Source organism: Benincasa hispida, chromosome 6, assembly GCF_027475165.1.
Source record: "Benincasa hispida cultivar pf3 chromosome 6, pf3_genome.v1.1, whole genome shotgun sequence".
Lineage (NCBI taxonomy): Eukaryota > Viridiplantae > Streptophyta > Magnoliopsida > Cucurbitales > Cucurbitaceae > Benincasa > Benincasa hispida.
In genome coordinates, this window is record NC_143483.1 from 59,138,060 (window position 1) to 59,154,850 (window position 16,791).

Genomic DNA, 16,791 nt, shown 5'->3' on the forward strand with positions numbered 1-16,791 from the left:
ATTTCATTCGAAAGTGAGTATTCTAGAAGAATTCGACATGCTGATAAAATTCAAACAAATTATAATTAGCAAATTATAACTAAATCTAAAATTAAGTTTTAGCAAAAATTAATAATGTACCCATAACCATTATTTATTGCAACGATACTTTAGTGAGTCAGAATACGTGCTACCGAGAGGCATTCAGATACTCCTTCATTAAAGCAAATAATTTTGTCCAAACATTATCTCTGGAATAACTCTGATTCCTATTGTCTCCAGAATAACTCTTATTCCTATAGTTGTTTAGTTATCGTTTTCGATCAAGATCTTTACTAACAATTAGTAATTTTTGTAAGTGTGACTCGCCATTTTCAGATCTTATAGAACGGTATGAACATGCCTTCGAAATAGAAGAAAATATCCAAGATGGAACTATAAGACCCTATTCATTTTACTGAAGCCTAGGTTGTTACGAATCCTATGTTACAACCCTCCAAGGGGATAGCTGTCGTTAAACGACTAGCAAGGGCCATCTAAAGCAGACCAGCAGGTGCAACATAGGAATCTCACAGTTCAAACTAATGGAGGAGACCATATGATGTATTGACACATATCCTTGATCCACTTACTGTGAACTACTTCCTCCGTTTACTTTGTTATTGTCTCATACAAAACACTTTCCGAATGGAGGGCCCTTTAAGGGTGACACGAAGCGTCATATGAATCTCACGATGTAAACTATCATGGAGACGTGGCAGTTGAAATCTATATATATCATATAATAGATTTATGTTTGAACAACTTCTCCTTATTCAGCGCAATTTAGATTTAAGCTAAAAAATACTTTCCGAATGGAGGTTACTTCCAGGGTGACACGAAGTATCGCTTAAATCCAGACTGTGAACTCTTAGGGACGCGAGAGTTAAGAATAACATATCGTATATATTATTAGTTTCTCATTGAATTTTTCTAATAACTCTATCATATAGAAGTTATTAAACTGCCACTGAAGTGTTCTATTGGGTAGATTTATACCTAGGTTCTTTTCAGCTAATAAAAAAACCCTAAGTCTATGTGGTATATCCAAGTATAACTCTTATAATTAGATTTTAACCTACGATATCTAGGTGATAAACCATTTTATTACCTCACGTCACTCACGTGTGCTTATAAAATCGATTACCAACAATCAATAATTCGACCATAATCCTCAAGTAGGAGGTGTTCCGTAAACCATCAACTTAAGCACCCTCAGCCTTAAATAGGATTATACTTTGTTGTCTGTAAGTAAAATAACTAGGGATTCAAATTGCAGAGTTATTTTCTCACCATATATTATTTCATTTTAGGACTTGAGCTCAGGGACGACGATTGGCACTGCCTGGCATGATAGGGGCCTTTATTTCCTTTCTAATGATGATGCCTCTAGGAGTTCTTCAAGGACTAATTTGTTATCTTCATTTACAACTTCTGAAAAAAGACTATTTGTTGGAATTTTTACCTTGATCATCCAAACTTTCAATATATGAAGTATTTGTCTCCCCATTTATTTCATAGTGTGGATGTTTCTTCTTTGTCTTGTGATGTTTGTATACGTGCAAAACAACATAGGGTTACTTTCCCTTCTCAGCCTTACAAACCTTCCAAGCCCTTCCATCTGGTTCATAGTGATGTTTAGGGTCCTTCAAACATCACTACTTTATCAGGCAAATATTGGTTTGTAACTTTTAATGATGATCACACCTGTCTTATATGGATGTTTCTTGTTACTGATAAGTTAGAAGTGACATCTGTTTTGCAACAATTCTATACTACAGTAGAAATAAAGTTGAACACCAAGATTGCCATTCTTCGGAGTGACAATGGGTGGGAGTTTGTTAATAACACCCTTCATGAGTTCTTGACTTCAAAAGGCATCATCCATCAAAATTTGTGTGCTTACACTCTTCAATAAAATGGGGTGGCTAAACGAAAAAAATCGTCACCTTATTGAAGTTGCTCGATCCTTCATGCTCCCTGCATCTCTTCCCTCATACTTATGGGGGATGTTGTTCTAACTATAGCTCACCTCATTAATCGAATGGCCTCCCGTGTTCTTAAACTTCAAATACCTCTTGAGTGATTCAAAGAGTCTTTCTTATCCACGTGTCTCATTCCAGATGTTCCTCTTCGGGTGTTACTAAACGATCATGCACCCTTTGCTAAACCAATTGAAGGAACTCTTATCAAATAAGGCCTATAAGCATATGCAAGATCGTTCCAAAATCATTGTGATAGAAATTCCGCATTCACAAACATACAACAAGTTATTCATCTACTAACAAATTTACGACATGTTTTTAACAATTAAATAACAATGGAACAAGAGACGCATCTTTGAAGAACTTTTATTCTTTGTATCTCTCGTTATCGTCAAGACCAGCAACTCTCGTTGTCGCTGTAATGCCAAGTCAATCATCCACTAAATCTCGTTGTCACTCACCACCGAACGGTCTTCTCCACGAACAGGCAGCAATAAAGACACCACCAGTCAATAACCTCGGTATTCTTGGAGTGAGAATTCAGGAGGTGTGGGCTCTGATGGATTTGGTAGAGGGGAGGAGAAAACTACAATAGTTTATAACAACCAAGCAAGTGGGAGAGATTTTGTGTTTATCGTATTGACGGGTGCTTGATCGTTTAGGTAAAATCGCCCGCGCGTGCGATCGCTGAGTAAAAGCTACACGATCATTTAGTTCAACTGTCCGTGTACACGATCGTTTAGGAAAACTTGAGCTATCGTGTAGGCTCTTGTTTGCTATACGATGGGCAGTGTACAATTCATGAAGCGATTATCCAATCTCTTTATAAAATGAAAACTATTTTCATTTTATCCTTCAATTACGAAAACTGAATGCAACCTCCCACTATCATGTACAGCTATGGAGAAAACCCATTAACAATTATCTCATAATTGTTTAATTATAAATAAATATAATCATATTATATTTATAACCTATAATTTTAATATCACGTCATATGCAACATATAAACCATAGTCCTTTTCTCTTCCACTAGATATAAATCATATTTATACCAATTTTCTCCAATTAATGTATCTCATACATCATGTCAACTATATCATATATAATTGGCCAGTTTAATGATATCATATATAATCAAACTCCCTCTTGTCAATTTGAACACTTTAAACTGCCCAAAAACTTATTCTCAAAGTGAATCCATTGAGCTACCAAGGGGACCTTATGGACTTATGGCTTGAAGCTCCAACGGTACATGAATAACTGACTAAACTCTTAAGCCACGAGATCTACTATCCGCTAACTACCAGACACTCCACCGACAACTGCACTCTTCTCATGAAAGATATATTTCTGTGTCCATCGAATATAACCAGCCAACAGCACGATAATCCTTCACAGATGCTCGTAAGTACAGCTGGGCCAATTTACCGTTTTATACCTGTAGTTACATCTAACTTCTTAAGTACCACTGATCCCTGTAATGAACAATACAACATAGTCCTACTATGTGTGGACACCTCTTGGGCCATGAGAAAGTGTGTGACGCCACATCATTCAAGCCCCGGAAACAGTCCTTAAGGGAGCAATCTATCTACTTACCCTACTTCAGGGAAGAAGTGAATTCCATCTTGTGTAGTTGAGTTCTTAGCTCCCCAATCACATGAATCCTCAAAGTGGTAGTTTGAATCGGCAATCTGGCCACTCGTACCCATGCAAATCAAAGGACCGCCCTCAAAGGCAAGAGTTCCCGACTCACTTAGAATTGAGGTCATGTTATCTATGGTCATCCTAGTGAAGTGAAGTCTCTATCATGAACGACGTTATATAACGAGACTATAACACTTCGTGGTCTGGCCTTATACAAACTCCTTTTTATAGGACACCCCCGCTCGCATGTCTCCACATGAATGATCTAGATCAGACATCTGTAGTAAGTCACAACACTTGTAAGTCTTCTACAATGCGGATTGTATCTGTAGCGTCACCAGGATAAGGTTTCCTCCTATATCCATATACTACAAACCATTTTGGTTATTACTTAAGGCATGATCCACCTGTATTTCTCCACATACATGCTTAAGTTACAATGACAACCAGGGATCTTAGTTTATTGGTTTGTGGTAAAGCAAATAAAACATCCCATGTTTCATAGACAATAGTGAAGAAAATATCATATATTATTACATCACAAGTGTTTGTTCAATACAGTGTTTACAAACTACAGGACCCAACGAAAGTTTAGGGCGTCATCCTCAATGGTGTGGGTGTATTGCTTTTGTCCATAGCCACGGTCCTCACCGAACTAAATATGCTTCTTGCGCTTAAAATTATCTTTGTCGGGTATCCTCTTCACCAGTGGGGCTATAAATGCTTTCATTCGTCCTCAAAGAAGTACTTTATCACTATGGATGTCACGTTTCTTGAGGATAAACCCTTTTTTCCCGTTAGTCTCTTTAAGGGGAGAACACTAGTGAAACCTATGGACTTTCTTCCTGAGCCTATCCTAGATACAAATGACACTACCCTTCCTACTAAATAACTTCCCTGGATAACATACTATAGGAAGAATCTTAGAAAGGAAATAGTGCCTCTTGTTTCTCCATCAAATACTGTCTAAGAATCGGAACTGGCACCAACTCAAGTTCAAGGTAACTCTATTCTTGATGGTGTTTCTGAAAGTAAAGATGAATGTGTGGAGAGTGATGTGGTTGCGAGTGATGAAACTAATGAGATAATTCCGGACAAGGTCGAGACTGCAGGTAGTAATGAGTCATGAGGAGATACTAAGGAGAATGATGACTTGCCACAAATAAGCAAGTGTGGTCTCTGTTCTCGTACTAACGAGAGGTGAAATAAAATAGGAGATTGTGATGCCACTCTTGATATACCTATTGCTCTATGGAAAAGGACTAGGTCACATACTAAGCATTCCATGCATCGTTTCCTTTCGTACAGTAACTTGTCTTCTGGGTTTAAAGCCTTCACTACCAACCTGGATACTGTAATAATACCGACCAACATACATATGGCCATGGAAATTCTCGAATGGAGGTCCACTATTATAAAAAAGATGAAAGTTCTCGAAACAAATAAAATGTGGGACCTTGTTGCTCTCCCTAAAGGTCATAAAATAATTGGGTGCAAGTGGATGTTCACTGTTAAGTATAAGTCTAATGGGACTCTTGATAGATACAAGGCCAGACTGGTTGCTGAAGGGTTTTACTTAGACATATGGGATTGATTACTCAGAAAATTTTTCTTCAGTGGCAAAGTTGAACACGACAGGTTCTTCTCTCAGTTGTCGTTAACAAAGACTGGTCTCTCCATCAACTTGATGTGAATAATGCATTCTTGAATGGTGAATTAGAAGAAGAGGTCTATATGAGCCCTCTTCCTGGATTTGAAGCTCAGTTTGAATGCCAAGTTTGTAAACTCATAAAATCCTTATATGGTTTAAATCAGTCTCCAAGAGCTTGGTTTGGCAGATTCACCACCTTTGTTAAGTCCCAGGGTTTTGTTCAGGGACATTTGATCGTACCTTGTTAAAAAAGAAGTCAGCATCAGGAAAGATGGTTGTTCTTATTGTTTATGTCGATGATATCATTCTGCCAAGTGACAATGCTGCTGAGATTGTCAAATTAAAATGAAAGGTGGCAAATGAGTTTGAGATCAAAGATCTCGGCTGTTTGAGATATTTTCTCTGAATGGAGATAGCAAAGTCGAAATAAAGAATATCTATTTCTCAATGAAAATATACTCTGGATTTGTTGAGGAAAACAGGGATGTCTGGATGTCAATCCATTGATACCCCTATTGAAGTCAATGCTAAGCTGGGAGATTCTATTGAAGGAGTGCCGTTAATAAAGAAAGGTATCAACGTCTAGTAGGAAAATTAATTTACTTATCTCATACTAGACCGGATATATCTTATGTTGTTAGTATTGTTAATCAGTTTATGCAGGCTTCTTATGAGAAACACATGGAGATTATTACTCGAATTCTGAGGTATTTGAAGTCTACTCCAAGAAAAGGCTTAATGTTCAGGAAACATGACAGAAGATGCATTGAGGCTTATACTGACTCAGATTGGGCAGGATCTGTTACAAATAAAAAAATCAACTTTGGGATATTGTACCTTTGTGTGGGGTAATCTTGTTACTTGGTGAAGTAAGAAATAAGGTGTAGTTGCTAGAAGTAGTGCTGAAGCGGAATACAGGGTTATGAGTCTGGGAATATGCGAAGAGATATGGTTGAAGAAAGTTTTGTGAGATCTTCACCAAGACAGTAATGATCCTATGAAACTCTATTGTGATAAAACAAGGCATCTAAGTATAGCCAACAACCCTGTGTAACATGATAGAACCAAACATTTAAAGATTGACAAACACTTTATTAAAGAAAAACTGGACAACGGCAGTACTTGTATTCCCTATATTCCTTCAAGTCAACAAGTTGCTGGCATTCTCACCAAAGGATCACTAAGGCAAAGCTTTGATACTTATGTTAGCAAGTTGGGTCTTATTAATATCTACACCCCAACTTGAGGGGGAGTGTTGAAATATGATGTATTTACCCTAAAGGCCTTTTAGTCTTTTTATAATTATCTATTGTATTAGGGTTTTCCATAGTCTATTTATATATGTGGGTCTGTGGTGTTGTGTGTGTGCGAAAAATTAATAAGAATTCTTCTATCGTGGTTTTTTCTCCTTGGTGTAGGGTTTTCCATGACCTTGTTGTCTTCTTCTTCTTCTTCTTCTTCTTCCCTTTATTTCCAATAAATATCTTGTTTTACAATAGGAGTAGTGATAGGATGCTCTTAATCAATATTACCTATATGAGAGTAGAAGTGGGGTCGCTTTTATGAGAACTTTTCAAATGTCTAATGTTCTTTAAAGCTCTCATGAATTCGGGATTTTGTTCAAGACCAAAATAGACACAAACATATAGAACTCAAAGATACAAGACAAGTTGTGTGTGATATCTATTGTCTCAATTCATCATTGAGAATGATAGTTCCAGAGCTTAGTCTCACAATTTTTTTGGTAAATTTGATGGATATTCACTAAAGAAGGTTCAAATCCAAAAGACACCTCTCCTGATGCATAGCTTGTCTGTTTGCTCTCAACAGTTTTACTTGATTTTTCTCACTTTCTTTCATGTGGGGAATTGTTGGATTTTTAATAGTGAAAGAAAGTGAAGCATTTGAATATTGAAAAATATAAACAAATGAATTTAATTATGTAGATTAAATTCAAAGTTAGAAACTTTCAAATTGGACTGGAACATCAAATTAAAATGATGTTTCATGTATAAATTTAACATGTATGAAAGTTAAATTTGTAATTTCTTTAATTGAGTGAGTTATGTTTGATTTTTGTCAAGTAACAACTCAATTGAATTAAATTTGACAAAATTATTTGATTTTATTTTGTATTTTGGAGAGTTACTAAGTTGTCAGTCTATAAATAGAAACTTGGTTCTTCATCTGTAGTATCTCATTCCAAATTGAAGAGTTCTCTCCTTTCTTTCTTTCTTTCGTTTTGAATTGAGTTGAGAGCAAGTATCTAAGAGTTTTGCCAGATCCGAGTAGTTCGAGATTGCGGTTCTACCGGAGTTAGTCATTGTATCCTATTGAGACGATCGTTGTAATTTGCTTGCAGCCCGTGCAAAGCAAATAATTGTCTTCGGTACAATGCTTACTAGAAGCATGCCTTGACTACGTTTTGAGTCTCCAAAGGTTTTAAAGTTTTTTCAAGTCTTTGATTATTTTATATCTAAGCCTTGTTATACCATATGGTTTTCATATGGACTTGAATATTAGACATTGAGTATATTCTTTCTAATAATTGAGGTGTAATTAGTTTGGTAGTGTATTCAGTTCTATATATACCATTTCCCCAACAGAAAACGATAATTTGGGTATTATATAAATAATTATGCTGAAATCGTAAAAACTATTGCTTTGCCATCTTTTTAAAACATGTTTTGCATGTGATATTTTTATTTAATTATATATTGTTAACAATTATATTTAAAAAATCATATTCTAACTTTTAAGTGTCAATTTAGAGCAACTTAAGAGAGATTTTTTTGTCAATCTCTCTCTTCTTCTTTGCCCTTTAAGTAACAGGCACACTATTTTGCATTTCTTTTCTTATTTAAAAAAAAATAAAAAATCGGACCTATCTTTATACCGTTTATTTAGTTACTCGGTGAAAACTTGTGATGTGAAAAATATTTTAATTTTTTTAAAAAAATTAATCTATTGTCATTATTTTTGCTATGTTGCAAAAAGAAGTGTGCGACATAAATGTAACCTAAACTGCATTTAATCATTACACATAAATTTTTATTTGTATTTTTAAATAATTTATTGCTATATTTAAGATGAGTAGGAAAGTGTTTCCATCAAAGTAAATAGATTAAAATGTTGAGAAAGAGAACTCTCACTGTACATAAATGCAAAAAAAACAAAAGAAAAAACATGTGTTTCCTAAATAAATAAATAAATAACATATGTTTGTTTTAATTCAATGTCCTTTTTTTTGTTTGATCAAATGTCTTTTCAATGAAATGAGGGTGATCGTGTTGTGGACTGTGACTGACCGGAAGACAAATATTAATATTGAGTTGTTGTGAGAAAACTATGTGTATTATGTTAAATTAGGTGGTAAGATGTTTCTAAACTTGTAAATTCGTGTATATTAAGTTATTGAATTTTTAAAAATGTCTAATAAAATATTTTAGTTTCTAATTATGTGTCAAATAGATAGGTTTCATAATATTTTTTGAATCATAGATTTAATAAACACAAAATTTAATTTTATAACTAATAAAATATAAAAAGAACCTATAAAATACAAAATTGAAAGAGACATTTTTTTATTAGTTGATGGACTCTTGTAGACGTAAGATTGAACCTTCATGAACCGTATTAACCCTTTTTAAAATTTAATGACCTTTTTCACAAAAGTTTAAACTTTCTAGAATTAGAACCTATAATTTGACTTAATAATAACAATTTGACCTAAGAATTCAAGCCTAAACTCAATGGATAAGGCCTCAAATATCATTATAAAGATTGTTGGTTCCATCCTCACTCTTTCAATGGTTGAATTTAAAAAAATTACGGCTCTGTTTGGTAACTATTTCGTTTTTTTATTTTTTCTTTTTAAAAATTAAACTTATAGATACTGCTTCTACCTTCAAATTTATTTTTTTATTATTTACTTTTTACTAATGGTTGAAAAAACCAAATCAAATTTTGAAAATTAAAAAAAGTAGTTTTAGAAAACTTATTTTTGTTTTTGAAATTTGGCTAAGAATTCAATTATTGTACTTAAAATACAAATCATAGTAAAAAAAAATAATAAAGAGAAAATAGGTTTAGTCTTCAAAAATTGAAAAAAAAAAAAAAACGAAATGGTTATCAAACGAGTCCTACATTTTTTGTCATTAAAATTTGGTTTAGGTAGCATTCGATTTTTGAGTTTTCAAACTCAAACCATTCTACTTTTTGAAATTAGCATTCTGTAGCATTTTTTGAGAATTTCTTTTTTTATATATTACCTTCCGTTTATTGTTTATTACACAAATTTTTTAAATTCAAAAGATTGAGTTTAAAAACTCAACTCAAATTCAACTAAGTCCAAATTTCAAATAGAAAATATATAACATTTTCAAAATAAATTAACTTTAAATATTGACGGTTCAATGTCAGCACCACTAGAATAATGGAATCTGTGTGTGGGAAAGAATATCAAGGAAGAACAAATTGCCTCGTCAGCAGATGACAAGGAGCCATGTAGAAGCTTATATGAATGCTCTCGCTAGTGTATATGCATCACTGGTGTGTATGCTCTCGCTGGTATCGCTGGTGTATATGCTATCGCTGGTGTCGCTGGTGTGTATGCTCTCGCTGGTGTCGCTGGTGTGTATACTCTCGCTGATGCCTTTTTTGAGAATTTGTTTTTTTTATATATTACCTTCCATTTATTGTTTATTACACAATTTTTTTTAATTCAAAAGATTGAGTTTAAAAACTCAACTCAAATTCAACTAAGTCCAAATTTCAAATAGAAAATATATAAAATTTTCAAAATAAATTAACTTTAAATATTGACGGTTCAATGTCAGCACCACAAGAATAATGGAATCCGTGTGTGGGAAAGAATGTCAAGGAAGAACAAATTGCCTCGTCAGCAGATGACAAAGAGCCATGTAGAAGCTGATATGAATGCTCTCGCTGGTGTATATGCTATCGCTGGTGACCTTGGTGTGTATGCTATCACTGGTGTCGCTGGTGTGTATGCTCTCGCTGGTGTCGCTGGTGTGTATGCTCTCACTGGTATCACTGGTGTCGCTGGTGTGTATGCTCTCGCTGGTGTCGCTGGTGTGTATACTCTCGCTGAAGCCGATGTGTATGCTCTCCTAATAACCTCTTCCATATAATTATTCTCTACCAGCTGTACAGAAGATTTGTTAATTATTTTTTGTCCTTATTCTAAAACCTAAGTGTATATATTTATACATCACTACCCTGTATTATGTGTGGGAAAAATATTTAATATACGAAATCAAATATACAGAAAAGGGAAGAGAAATTGCTCTCCCAGATCTTCATCTTCTTCTACAACTTTTTCTTTTTCAAGCTTAGCTTATGCAGCTGCTCGACTTGGTATCAGAGCCCCAGGTAAGCTATGGCAAATAAACCTTCTACAAACTTTTTCTCATCTATTTTTTCTGGAGCTGCCAACAGTGGAACCATCATAGGTCCTCCCCTAAATCAACTTCTCAACCAAGTGACATCCATCAAAATGGATAGGTCGAACTTTTTGCTTTGGCAGAATCTTGTGTGGCCAATTCTAAGAAGCTACAGATTGAAGGTTATCTAACTGGGGAAACTCCTTGCCCATATCGTTTTATTCAAGTTCCAACCAGTGGTCAATCCAGTGAAAGCTCCAGTGCAAATCCAACCACTGTCTCAGTCCCTGATGTCGAAATGCAATCAAATCCAGCTTATGATGCCTGAATAGCAGTGGATCAGCTCCTTTTAGGCTGGCTTTATAACTTAATGAACCAGGAGATAGCAACACAAGTGATGAATTTTCAAACTTCCAAAGAACTTTGGGAAGCAATCCAAGAGTTGGTTGGAGTCCAATCCATAGCTGAAACAGATTACCTCAAAAGAATGTTTCAGCAAACTCACAAAAGCACGCTGAAAATGAGTGAGTACCTTGCTATGATGAAACGATTTGCTGATGGTCTTGCCCTTGCAGGTTCCCCCGTCTCCTCCTCTTATCTGACTTCACAAGTGCTAGTTGGTCTTGATGAAAAGTATAACCCAGTTGTAGTAGCAATCCAAAGCAAAGGAACAACATGTTGGTCTGATTTGCAATCTAACCTGCTGTCATATGAGAAAAGGCTTGGGTATCAACTTACTGTCAAGACAGGAATTACCGGAATAGCTAATGTCTCACTATCACCCAGCCCACCCTCAGCCAACATTATGCATAATCAGTCCAATCCTTCAGCACACACCTCTCGAAACTCTTCTGGATATACACAACCACCAAATTTTAGGGGTGGAGGAGGTCGCAACAAGGGTCGTGGTCATTGGAATAATGTATCCACAACTAGACCAACCTGCCAAACTTGTGGAAAACTTGGGCATACAGCTGATGTTTGCTACTTCAGATACAACAAGGAGTTCAACAACCTCAGAAAAACTCACAACCGTATTGAATCTACTCAACTCCCACCAAATCGAAGTCAAGAATAGAACACCTCTGTTCTTCTTACTCATTCAGCTGTAGCTTCACCTGAGTTAGTTGCTGACCCCAACTGGTATGTAGACAGTGGGGCATCCTCACACATCACTAGCAATCCAAGCTTCCTCCAATCCTCATCTACCTACACAGGTAATGACAAAGTAGTGGTTGGAAATGGTAAATCCTTCCTATATCTTGCTATGGACATACAAATATACCTACTAGTTCTGGTGTTCTGTCATTATTAAATATTCTTTATGTGCCTTCCATAGCTAAGAACTTGGTAAGTGTATCCAAACTTGCTAAAGACAACAATATAGTGGTTGAATTTCATGCTGACTTTTGTGTGTCAAAGACAAGGAGTCGGGAGTACCAATTCTGAAAGGCCGGCTTAAAGATGGGCTAAACCAACTGAAGGATGTCAACCAGTCTATAAATAATGCACCACTTACTTCAAAATTGTCAGATGCTCGCTTGATTGCTCCATCCAAAGAGTTCTCACGTCACTCTGCTTTTTAAACCAGCAAGACCGTAACCACAATGCTTCTCCACAGGCGATTTGGCCATCCATCCCCTAAAGTTTTGTCAAAAGTAATTAGTGGATGTAACTTACAAATTACTGATAATGAGAAGTCATTTTGTGAAACTTGTCAGTTTGGAAAGTCTCATGCCTTACCCTTTTCTGACTCTCTTTCCCATGCATGCACACCTCTGGTGCATACTGATCTATGGGGGCTAGCCCCAATGCTTTCTGCAAATGGATATAGATACTATGTGTTGTTTGTTGATGACTGTAGTCGATTTACTTGGCTATACCCGTTAAAACAGAAAAGTGACACTGCAATTGCCTTTAGACATTTTCAAGCCTTTGTTCTTAATCAATTCAACAAATCCATTCACATGTTGCAAATGGATGGTGGGGGTGAGTACAAAGCAGTGGCACATTTATGTGATCAGCTTGGAATTCAAATAAGGGTCTCCTGCCCCTACACTTCAACACAAAATGGTCGAGCTAAACGTAAACATTGTCATGTTGTTGAATCCAATCTTACTCTCTTAGCACAGGCTAAGATGCCACTGCGCCTATGGTGATATGCCTTTCAAACTGATGTTTATCTTATTAACTCCCTTCCCTCTTCTATCCTTCGGGGTCATAGTTCCATGGAAGTGTTACTTGGAAGTAAATTGGACCTGCTATCTCTAAGAGTTTTTGGGTTTGCGTGCTATCCACACTTTCGTCCATACCAGCACCATAAGTTTGCCTTTCACAGCAGCAAATGTGTCTATCTTGGCCCTTCCCCAATACACAAAGGTCACATATGTCTTACTGAGGATGGGAAGGTCATCATCTCTCGCCATGTCATATTTAATAAAGACGAATTTCCATTCTAAACAGGCTTTGCTAACCTTCAAATCTCGACTCCCACAAATATAGCTCCATCAAACTTCACATGGTTCTCTTCACCTCCTGTCCATCCATCCTCTCCACAACCCTCACCTGAAACAAATCCCTCTATCCAACCTCAATCTCCTCACACTTTTCCTACACCAGTCATAAGTTCACCTTCTCCACATCCTAGCCCATTACTGTCTCCCTACACTACTTCTCAATCCCCTACAGTGTCATCCTTAACAACACCTCTACCCTCCCCTCCACAGCAATCCCTACAACCTACCACTCAACCCCTCATTGGCACTCATCCAATGATCACCAGAGGGAAGGTTAGTATTTTCAAACCCAAGGCTTGGGTTGTTGAACGTATTGAAGACCTTACTCAAAGTGAACCAACTTCAGTCTCTTAGGCTTTTACAGCTCCACAGTGGCAAGAAGCTATGAATGCTGCACTACAACGTATAAATATCTGGTCACTGTTACCTCCTTCATCTGATCAAACCGTTGTTGGTTGCAAATGGGTCTATCGTATTAAACGTGATGCTCAAGTCCTTGTTCAACGGTATAAGGCACGTCTTGTTGCCAAAGGGTTTCATCAATACCCTGGCTTTGACTGTTTTGATACATTCAGTCCTGTTGTCAAGATGTCTACTGTTAGAATTGTACTTACTTTGGCAGTGTCTCATCACTGGCCACTTCGCCAAATTGACTTCAATAATGCCTTTCTCAACGGCAAGCTGAAGGAGATTGTCTACATGTCTCAACCCCCGGGTTTTGAAAGCAAAACTTACCCACATTACGTTTTCAAGCTCAATAGAGCTCTCTGTGGTCTCAAGCAGGCTTCTCGTGCGTGGAATGATAAGCTCAAAACATCTCTTTGTCAACTCGGCTTCTCTATATTATATGCGTACCCCATCCTTCATTACTCTGCTGCTAGTCTATGTAGATGATTTGATACTCACCGGCAGTGATCCATCTCACATCGATCATCTTGTTGCCAGACTGCATACATAGTTCTCTCTCAAAGATCTAGGACAGCTCAGCAAATTTCTTGGTGTCCAAATCTCTTATACACCCTCCGGCCTACATCTGCATCAAGCTCAATACATAACTGAGCTTCTCTCTAAACTAAACCTCAACCATATGAAACCTTATCCAACCCCTGCAGTACCTGGCACCTCTTTGTCTTTGAGCATTAGAACACCCCTCCATGACCCATTTCTATATTGCAGCACGGTTGGTGCTCTCTAATACCTCACTAATACAAGACCGGACATTGTCTTCATTGTTAATAAGCTTAGTCAATTCCTCAAAGCTTCTACTGATATTCACTGGTCAACTGTCAAACGTGTGCGTAGATATCTTGCAGGGACTCTCCACTTTGGCCTAACCATCAACTGTGATACTTACCTCAATTTAACAGCCTATTCTGATGCAGATTGGGCCTCAAGTATTGATGATCGAAAATCTACAGCTGCTTATTGCCTCTATCTTGGATCGACTCTCATTTCTTGGTCATCTAAGAAACAAATGATAGTGGCTCGCTCCAGTACTGAGTCCGAGTATCGAGCTATTGCTCATGCTGCAACTGAGATCATTTGGGTGAAAAATCTGTTAACCGAGATTGGTTTCTCTCCAAAGGATATATTTGTTCTCTGATGTGACAACATGGGTGCAGGTGCCTTAGCTGCCAACCCTGTCTTTCACGCACGAACTAAGCATATTGAAATAGATGTGCACTTCATCCATGACTTTGTCCTTCAAGATCAACTTCATGTTAGATATGTACCCTCTACAGAACAATTGGTGGATTGCCTAACTAATTCTTTACCCCTTGATACATTTGTCTACCTTCAAAGCAAGCTCGGACTAAAGGACTTATCCTCTCACTTGAGGGGGGATGTCAAAGAAGAACAAATTGTCTCGTCAGCGGATGACAAGGAGCCATGTAGAAGCTGATATGAATGTTCTCGCTGGTGTGTATGGTATCGCTGGTGTGTATGCTATCACTGGTGTCACTGGTGTGTATGCTTTCCCTGGTGTGTATGTTATCGTGGTATCGCTGGTGTGTAGGCTATCATTGGTGTCGCTGGTGTGTATGCTTTCTTTGGTGTCGCTGGTGTGTATGCTCTCGCTGGTGTCGTTGGTGTGTATGCTCTCGCTGGTGTCGTTGGTGTGTATGCTCTCGCTGGTGTCGTTGGTGTGTATACTCCCGCTGATGCTGATGTGTATGTTCTCCTAACAACCTCTGCCATATAATTATTCTCTACCAGCTGTACAGAAGATTTGTTAGTTATTTTTTGTCATTATTCTAAAACCTAAATGTATATATCTATACATTACTACCTTGTATTATGTGTGGGGAAAAGATTTAATATACGAAATCAAATATACAAAAAGGGAAGAGAAATTGCTCTCCCAGATCTTCATCTTCTACTGCAATTTTTTCTTCTTCAAGTTTAGCTTATACAGCTGCTCGACTAAGAACACTCTGTACTGTGGTCCAGACCAGAACCCAAAAAAATAATAATAATAAAAGTTAATAATAATAATAATAAAATCCAACGTATTTGAACTGTCATAGTTGTGATCTGTCTTTCTCCTCCTCCACCTTTCCTTTTACTACAAAACCTGTTTTGTCTCTCAAATTATTTTTCTTCTAATCCGTATGTTTATTTTTACACTTAATATATCCTCTAGTCTTTATTACTTTGTCTTTATTTTCCTTTTCTCTTTTTTTTTTTCTTAACTTCTATTTCATGTTTTATGTATTGAATTTTTCTGAAACGATCAATGTCGAGAGAAAATGACAATATTGTGACAAATAATATATCTCGATTCGAGTCTTTATTACTAATCTTTTTTCTCTCAAATTTTTAATATTAAGAATTTATTTGAAAATTTTGTTTTTTTTTTTCAAATGAAAAGAAAATACTAAATAGTAAGGAAAAATGTATATGTTTAATATGATTTTTAATAATAGATTATTTAGAAAGTGAAATTATTTCATTTTCAATTTTATTAAATTAGGCCGTTACTTTTAAATGGAAATTAAAACCTAACACTAAATAGAAATTAAACTCAAAACTCTTTTGTAAAAATACAACATTGTGATACTTTGGACCAAATGAAAACTAGAACCAAAACTTAAGAACAAAAATGTATTTTTTGTTGTCTTATTGTTAGTGCTTATATTTATACATGTGGTTAATTGATGATATATATTTAATATTTTATGGGTATTTATACGAGATATTATAGATACCTACTAAACTTTGATATCGATGTCAAATCCTCCAATTTATAGGTATATTGATGTATCAATGAATATTTTAATCATTTAATTTTAAAACAAAAATGAGAAGATAATTAAAAAAGAGAGAGAGAGAGAGAGCAAGAGAACTAAATAAATTTATTTATACTATTAACTATTATTATATGTTAAATTACGAGTTTGGCCTTCTTATTTTCAAGGTTTGCGGCTGTCGATCAGAGATTTTTTTTTTTTCTCTTATTATTTTTATTTTGGGATTCACTACAAGAGAGAATAAAAAAAAAAGAGATCATAAAGTTAGGACAAGGACTATGAATTCCAATTCAATAACTTATTTATTTATTGTTG

General features: G+C 36.1%; 1 protein-coding gene across 1 annotated transcript; it reads left to right on the forward strand.

Moving 5' to 3' along the window:
* The first annotated feature begins 11,079 nt into the window (after window positions 1-11,079).
* LOC150035810 (uncharacterized) lies at window positions 11,080-11,787 on the forward strand. Its single transcript, XM_090314432.1, has one exon. The coding sequence runs from the start codon at window positions 11,080-11,082 to the stop codon at window positions 11,785-11,787; it is 708 nt and encodes a 235-aa protein (XP_090170558.1).
* Window positions 11,788-16,791: the final 5,004 nt, after the last annotated feature.